Source organism: Ovis aries, chromosome 4 (assembly GCF_016772045.2).
Source record: "Ovis aries strain OAR_USU_Benz2616 breed Rambouillet chromosome 4, ARS-UI_Ramb_v3.0, whole genome shotgun sequence".
Lineage (NCBI taxonomy): Eukaryota > Metazoa > Chordata > Mammalia > Artiodactyla > Bovidae > Ovis > Ovis aries.
Genome location: NC_056057.1, coordinates 34,314,290 through 34,322,798, shown reverse-complemented (window position 1 = coordinate 34,322,798; position 8,509 = coordinate 34,314,290). Strand labels below are relative to the sequence as shown.

At 44.3% G+C, this 8,509-nt stretch overlaps 2 protein-coding genes and 1 long non-coding RNA gene across 7 annotated transcripts in view; 1 reads left to right on the top strand and 2 right to left on the bottom strand.

Moving 5' to 3' along the window:
• The window catches only part of LOC101122517 (phosphatidylcholine translocator ABCB4), a 387,444-nt gene that overhangs the window by 91,119 nt on the left and 287,816 nt on the right, over positions 1 to 8,509 (bottom strand).
• Positions 24 to 7,120, top strand: LOC132659673 (uncharacterized). Its single transcript, XR_009600342.1, has 2 exons — positions 24 to 140; positions 3,779 to 7,120. It is a non-coding gene; the product is annotated as an uncharacterized LOC132659673 (long non-coding RNA).
• The window catches only part of LOC101121256 (ATP-dependent translocase ABCB1), a 116,094-nt gene continuing 115,075 nt past the window's right edge, over positions 7,491 to 8,509 (bottom strand). For all 5 annotated transcript variants that reach the window (XM_027968525.3, XM_060414575.1, XM_042249150.1 and 2 more), the window contains one exon: positions 7,491 to 8,101. In XM_027968525.3, coding sequence (XP_027824326.2) covers positions 7,898 to 8,101 — 204 coding nt within the window. In that variant the 3' untranslated portion in view covers positions 7,491 to 7,897. The remainder of the gene's footprint in view (positions 8,102 to 8,509) is intronic.

The window sequence follows — 8,509 nt, the reverse complement described above, 5'->3', positions numbered from 1 at the left end:
CTGATCTCTTTTCTGAGATCAACAGATCTTTTGTTGTTTTCACTTAACAGATATTCTTAGTGAGGACTTCTAATGTGCAAAATGCTGACTGGGGTGTTGTTACAGCCTACAGGATGCTTTTGAAGTTTTCAAGAGTTAAGGTAAGTGAAAGGCTTTCCAACTCAGAGGGCTATTACTTGCTCTAGTTATCAATTGGTTTAAAATACTGGTTTTTATGACTCATGGTTCTGTGGATTGACTGGGCATAGCGGGTGGGTCTTGTCTCATGAGGATGCAGTTAGGTGCTAGCTGGAGCCGGTCATCTAGAGGCTTGAATGGGCTGCAGTCTGTGGTACCCCCTCACGTGGCTGCCACTTGATCATGGCTGTGGGCTCTGCTGAGTCACGTCATGTGGCCGGCCCACGTATCTCGGGCTGCTTCCTATGGCACGCTGGCTAGGTTCTGACAGGGAAAGGCAATCATAGCTCAAGATCTGATCCTCAGCTTACCACACTCCCGAACTGCATTTTGTCAGTAGGGCTCCCAGAGGAAGGCGGCAGTGCTTCCTGCTGCTCTGCCTGGCTCAGCCAGCTCCAGCAGCAACATCCTGCTATGTGTGCTTCAGGGGCTTTTAAGTAGCGGCTGAAAGGCTCTACTGAAATCAGAGTAGAGGCTGAAATTCCTCCACCTGAAATGCTGTCCCTTCATCCCCAGGGCCTGTCTTCTCCACTCACACCACTTCTTGGGTAACTCATTTTTCATTTTAGCCCACATAATCAGCACCTGAAGAGCAGCAGATCTTTAAGTTTCTCCATATGATTCTATCTTTAACCTTTTGTTGTTAAATAATCATAGACCCACAGCAAGTTGCAAAAATTATAGAGTCCTGTGTATCCCTCATCCAGCCTCCCTAAATAACAGCAGGTCAGGAAGCAACAGTTAGAACTGGACATGGAACAACAGACTGGTTCCAAACAGGAAAAGGAGTACGTCAAGGCTGTATATTGTCACCCTGCTTATTTAACTTCTATGCAGAGCACATCATGAAAAACGCTGGTCTGGAAGAAGCACAAGCTGGAATCAAGATTGCCGGGAGAAATATCAATAACCTCAGATATGCAGATGACACCACCCTTATGGCAGAAAGTGAAGAGGAGCTAAAAAGCCTCTTGATGAAAGTGAAAGTGGAGAGTGAAAAAGTTGGTTTAAAGCTCAACATTCAGAAAACAAAGATCATGGCATCTGGTCCCATCACTTCATGGGAAATAGATGTGGAAACAGTGTCAGACTTTATTTTTTGGGCTCCAAAATCACTGCAGATGGTGAAGGCAGCCATGAAATTAAAAGATGCTTACTCTTTGGAAGGAAAGTTATGACCAACCTAGATAGCATATTGAAAAGCAGAGACATTACTTTGCCAAGAAAGGTCTGTCTAGTCAAGGCTATGGTTTTCCTGTGGTCATGTATGGATGTGAGAGTGGATTGCCATAAGCTGAGCACCGAAGAATTGATGTTTTTAAACTGTGGTGTTGGAGAAGACTCTTGAGAGTCCCTTGGACTGCAAGGAGATCCAACCAGTCCATTCTGAAGATCAGCCCTGGGATTTCTTTGGAAGGAATGATGCTGAAGCTGAAACTCCAGTACTTTGGCCACCTCATGTGAAGAGTTGACTCATTGGAAAATACTCTGATGCTGGGAGGGATTGGGGGCAGGAGGAGAAAGGGACGACAGAGGATGAGATGGCTGGATGGCATCACTGACTCGATGGACTAGAGTGTGAGTGAACTCTGGGAGTTGGTGATGGACAGGGAGGCCTGGCGCACTGTGATTCATGGGGTCGCAAGACTGAGTGGCTGAACTGAACTGAACTGAACAACTATAACAGGGCTTCCCTGGTGGCTCAGACAATAAAGAATCTGCTCGCAATGCAGAAGACCCAGGTTCAATCCCTGGGTCAGGAAGATCCCCTGGAGAATACAAAATCAAACCCAGGATGTTGATATTGGTATCATACTGTTATCGGACTACTCTCACTTCATATTTTTTCTTTTACAAAATTATGGACACAACTCCTAAAAGGCTCCCCCTTTATTTGGTGGAGTAGATAGAGCTGGGTCACAGGTCTTATGGTAATCATGGGCTTCCCTCCTCATTTTCTATGTGAAACTATATGGCCTTACTTACATAAGACTACTCTTAATGTATCTTACATTAACCCATCACTTTTAGATCTTAATTTTTGATAAAACAAAAGTAACAGAGAGGAAGGTACATACTAGATTTTTAAAAAACTTAGCAGAAGAGCAGACACTTCCTGAGCCTGACTGAGTATATCCTAAGGACAGCGCCAGACAAAAGAGCAAAGTGATGCAAAGACACAATCCTTTCCTCAAGAGGTTCATAAGCTCGAAGCAGGCATCTGAAATGAAGATGCGAGTAAGAAAAAGGAATCAGAAACACTTCTCAAAAAAACAAAAAACACTCCTCACTGAGACCTGGGAACAAACGGCTGCTGTGTGCATCAGGAAACAGAAACACATTTTGCCCTAAATTCAGAAGTTCATTCTGGTGAACAAAAAAATCATCATCATCGTTTAAAGTTGGACAGAGCTGGGTAATCCTAGGATGGAACGAAGAAAATAAAACAGCTGATTTCAAGCAAACAGCACACAGTGGGACCCGTCTGGGTTTAGTTGGTAACCAGGGGCCACACTCTAAAAAACCTTCTACCAAGATGTCACCTTCAAGCCACACGAACAATCTTCCTCCTAAAAGAGCTGTTCACCTCTATCCGTGTCACAGCATTCTCCTAGCCAGTTTCTTCCCCTCCCTCCACCGTTCATATCTAGACTCTGGATATTTCTCATAGCCACCTGTGCTTCCCTCTTCTCACTAGCCCAACTCAGAGCCTCATCCCCTTCTTTTTAAAAAGTAAAATAAAATAAACGCATCATGTTTAGCTTCTCTGATCTGAGGTTTCTGTTAATTTCCTAAGGCTACTGTAACCAGTTATCACAACTTTGGTGGCTTCAAATTAGGAAAACGGTGTGAAGGTTTCTCAGAGATAAACACCAGGGCCTTCCCTGGTGGCCCAGTGGCTGAGAAGCCACTTCCAATGCAAGCGACGTGCTCTCGATCCTGATCGGGAACAAGGATCCCACAGGCTTCGGGGCCACTAAGCCCGTGCACCACCACAGAGAGCCTGAGCGCCACAGTGAAGACCCAGCGCAGCCCCAAAACACATTTAAAAAAAATTAAAACTAGAACTACCACAGGATACAGCAGTTCCGCTCCTGGGTGTGCACCTGAAAGAAACAAAGTCAGCACTGTATATTCACTGTCACGTTACTCACAATAGCCAAGATACAGAAACCAAGTACCCATCAAGGGACGACCGGGTAAGGAAAACACAGTGAATGCTTACAATGGAATATTGTTCAGCCATAAGAAGGAAATCCTGCCATCTGTGGCAACACAGATGAATCTGGAGGGCATTGTGCTGCGTGAAAGCAGCCATGGGGAGAAAGACATTTTTTGGTAGAATCCTTAGGGTTTTCTGTATGCGTATACGATCATATCATCTGCAAAGACAAGCTAACTTCTTCCTTTCTGATGTGGATGCCTTTTATTTATTTTCTTGCCAGATTACTCTGGTTAGAATGCCCAGTACTATACTGACTAGGAGTCAAGAGTGGGGACTCTTATCTCATTCCTGATTTAGAGAAAAAGCTTTCAGTCTTTCACCAATGAGTGTGATGTTAGCTGTAGGCTCACGACATATGGCCTTTATTCTGTTTAGGTATATTCCCTCTACGGTTTCCCTGGTGGCGCAGAGGTAAAGAATCTGCCTGGAATGCAGGAGACATGGGAGATGCAGGTTCAATCCATGGCTCAGGAAGACGCCCTGGAGGAGGACATGGCAACCCATTCCAGTATTCTTGCCTGGAAAATCCCACGGACAGAGGAGCCTGGCAGGCTACAGTCCATGGGGTCGCAGACTCAGACACAACTTAGTGACTGAACAACATATTCCCTCGATGTCCAATTTGTTGAAAATTTTTTATTATGAAAGGATGTTGTATTTCCTCAAATTCTTTTCTACATCTCTTAAGATTATGATTTTTATTTTCCATTTTATTCATTTTAATAGAATTAATTTATTAATAAACTATTGATTTGCCTATGTTGCACTATCCTTGTATTCTCGGGATAAACTGTTGGAGATTACGAGTGAAATGACATGAAACAAGACACACACAAAAGACAGACGCACACTCCAGCCGGAGGAACAGAACTGGGCAAAAAACTAATTGCCGTTTATTGTAAAAGCCCCCTAGGCAGAATTCCAGACTGCATGAATAAGCCTTTTCAGCACAGCGCAGGTGCATACATGTTATCTATAGCAAAGGGGAGTGAAATCCCTGTCTACTGCAGAGTCTGCCCAAAGCCCTCATCTCCTTCTTATCTCAAGAAGGGAATGCTCCCTCGTTTGCAAGGGACCATTAAACTCAAGGCTGTGTCCAGACTCTTTGGCAGAACTCCCAGAGAGAGACCCGTTTGCAGGCACATCTCTGCTACCCTATTAACCCTTCAATAAACCCCCTTGATCATGCTGTATGATCCCTATAATGCGCTGTTAAATTCAGTTTGCAAGTACTTTGTCAAGAATTTTTGCACCTATATTGATCACCCATATTCATCTGTAGTTTTCTTGTAATGTTTTTATTTGACGTTTTAATCAGGACAATGCAGGCCTTGTAAAATGACTTTGGAAGTGTTCCCTCCTCCTCCATTTCTTGAAAGAGTTTGAGAAAGATTGGTGTTATTCTTTAAATGTTTGGTAGAACTCGCCAGTGAAGCCACCTGGTTCTGGGCCTTTCTTTGTTGGGAGGTTCTGGTTTACTGACTTAATCTCCTCACTCATTGTTGGTCTATTCAAATTTGTGATTTCTGATTTGGTCTTGATATGGTGTATGTTTCAAAGAATTTATCAGTTTATCCTAACATTATTCAACAGCGTATAGCTGTTGATAGTAATCTCTTATGAACCTATTTCTGTGGTATCAGCTGTCATTTCTCTTTCACTTCCAATTTACTTGATTGCTCTGCTTTTATTTCTAAAGTTCTGTCAACACTGTCACCCTCTGGTGGTATCATGTTTCCTTGATTTTTCATGTCCCTTGAAGTCTGCATTGCAGTCCTCCCATCTGAAGTAATATTCACCTTCTCCTGTCTTTATTAACTGGTTCAGGAGAGAAGTATCTTCCATCAGCCCTGCCAGTGATTTTGAGGCTTTCTGACTTCCTCTGATTGCACCTCATCCACTCTTCTTGCTCCCTCTTGTGGCAGAACCCTTAGGCTTATGTGTCTTCTCTTGATTAGCAGTGCATCTGGCCATGTACTGGCTGTCTTCCTCCTGTTTTGCCAAAGGTGGCACTAAAGCTCAAGTTTGGGGTTTCTCCCTAGCCGTAGATTTGGCTCGGCCATCTGTGTGTGCTCACCAGTCATCAGCCAGGTCCTGCTCTTGCCACTGCTGTGGGGAGCACACAGGGACCTGGCCACAGGGTCAGGGCTATTCGTGGGGGAGGTATCCTGAGGGCTATGGCTCAGATGCTAAAGAATCCGCCTGCAATGCAGGAAACCTGGGTTTGAGCCCTGGGTTAGGAAGATCCCCTGGAGGAGGAAATGGCAACCCACTCCAATATTCTTCCTGGGAGAATCCCATGAACACAAGAGCCTTCAGGCTACAGCCCATGGGGTCGCAAAGAGTTGGACACGACTGAGCGACTAAGCACAGCACAGCATATGCTGAGCACTGCAGGTGAGGCATCCCCTGCAGCTTCAGGACAAGCTTCTTGAGTGCGGTCAGCTGGACCCGCGTGCCTTCAATGCCCTGAGGGGGCTACCTGCCATCTCCATCTCTCCCTGCCTCCCAGTCATGCAGTCCATGTTTCAGGACTCCGGATGTGGGGAGAGAGAAACGAGCTTCTTTGGCAGCCTCCCGCATGGACTGGGAAGTCACGTGTCACCCACAAGCTCTCACTTTCTCTGAGATAAATTGCAGGCTCTCTCTCCTGCCCTGAGCTGGGTCCCCTTGGGGGCGGGGTGGTGCAGGTCAAGTGAAGCTGCACCTCTTGCTCTCTCAGAGCATCCAAACTCAGTTTTGGGCTCCAAAGGCGGGCTGAAACTTCTCTTCTGGAAGCCTGGACTTCTCAAAGGCTCTCTGGTCTGTGGGTGACTGTTTTAGACAGTGTTTTCCAGGGGCTACTGGACCAAAGCTGGTGGGGGGCGGGATGGGCTGCTCCAGCCAGTTCACAGGCTATTTCAGGGTCCAGTCAGGGCCCAAGTCGGTATCCCTATTAGTCGACTTGTGGGGAAGCAAGACTCCTCTCAGGTCCCCCTGGCACAGGGTGTTGGATGCCACAGCTCCCAGACGGTACTTCTGTCATGGTTCAATGCCAAATTACTGTCGCTGAGGGCAAAACAAAGAGGGCAGATGCCTTATTCTGCCACAAGGCTGATGTCACTACTGAAGGGTCTGTCATTTTACTCTGCATTTCTTTGGGACCGTGCACTTTCTTTCTCCAGCGTCTCTTCTGTGGGAGTTTCTGGACCATGTTCTCTTCCCATTTTTCCTTGGAGGTGATGGCATTTTTGTTCCTTTTAAAATTCTTTGTATTTTCAGGATACCAATTGTTCATAATAAATATGGCAAATATCGCTCCCAGCTTGTGCCTTTCAGTCATGTTTATAGTGCTTTTTGGCTTTTTTGTAGTCGGAGCACCATTTTCTGATTGCATTTAAACTTAGGGCACATTTTAATCTGCCACCGGAAGGATCAATTTGGAAGAGACTAGTTTATTGGAAAAAGTGATTCAATATCAAAGCAGAAGAATTTTATTGTTAAAAGTGCAAAAAGGAACTTCTTGGTAGTCCAGTGGTTAAGACTCTGTGCTCCCAAGACAAAGGGGCTTGGGTTTGATCCCTGGTCTGGGAACTGGATCCCACACGCTGCAACTAAGAGTGTGAATGCCGCAAACAGATCCCACATGCCGCAATGAAGATCGAAGTTCCCATATCCTGCAACTAAGACCAGCGCAGCCAAATAAATACATGCAAATATTTTTCAAAAGTACAAAAAGATGAAAATTCTGTAAAACCCCTTAATAAGACCAATGTAACATAGCCAACATACATGACAGTACATGCTTCACAGCTGTCCATCCTCTGCCCATTTCAGCCCCTAAAATCCTGTACTGATCTATGTGACTGGTCTGAGAGTTGGCATAATGTGGAAATACAAGAATCAGCAGGATCAAGTTCAGGAAGAAGCCATATGGCTTTTAGAACCCAATGTGAAAAGGCATGTACAACAGGAACTAATACACAGTTTAACCATTCTTACAAAATTAATGGGAGTTTTTAAGGAATTCCTTTTTTTAAGTGCAGAAATGATCTGCAATAGTCCAAGTGAGAGATGACAGATTTACAGGCACTTCAGACAAGATGACTCATATAAAAGTTTAGTTTTATTATAGGCACTATATGCAAACATTCAGTACTTTTTGCTACTTCTATAATCTTTTAGCAGGGTCGTCAGTTACAATTCGAATAAGAAAATATAAATAAAAATTATACACTTTATTAACAAAATCTACTTTGAATGATTCTATAAGTTTTCTAATGCAAACCCACTGATTTACTCCCGTCGGTGATGCTTCTTTCTGTTCTTTCAATTATAAAGTCTCTGAAGACCCAGAAGAGAGTGGGATGGATCTTCCTTTGTGGCAGGAAATGTTAAATAAGTAACTCTACATAGTTTCTCTGGTAGGTGTTCGCTTTTTAATTTTGATTAACTGCCATATTTTAACGAAAGTACTATAAGACAATATTTGACAGCTTATATGGTCACCGTTCACTAGCGCTTTGTCCCAGCCTGGACACTGACCATGGTGAAATAGATGCCTTTCTGCGCCAGCAGCTGCTGGTGTGTGCCGTGCTCCTTGATTCTGCCATTCTGAAACACCACTATCAAGTCTGCGTTCTGGATGGTGGACAGCCGGTGAGCGATCACGATGCAGGTGCGTCCCTCTCGGGCTTTGTCCAGGGCTTCTTGGACCACCTGTTCAGTAATCACACAAATTACCTCTGGTCAGAATACTCCTTCCCCTTGAATTCCTCCTTCACAACAAGCCTCACTATTAATGTATCCAACAATAAGTGCTTCTTTAACAGTATCAGTTGGATATAATACGTATTTTACAAAGCAAGGGATCTGTTATACTGGAAGATACCGAATCCTAGTTTGGGTTAGTTCTTGGGTAGGGGCTATCTCCAAGTTGTGACTATAAATACAGCCCCTGCAATCATTTAAAAGCATTCAGTAGTGGGCTTAGCCACGCAGTATCCTTCTGGTCTACCACTACAGTTAAGTCAGGAAGCCTAGGCACGGGCCAAACACAGCTTCTTTGAATTTTGGTATTTTTTAAGGTTAAAAAATAATTCTCAGTACAACATTATAAACAACTAT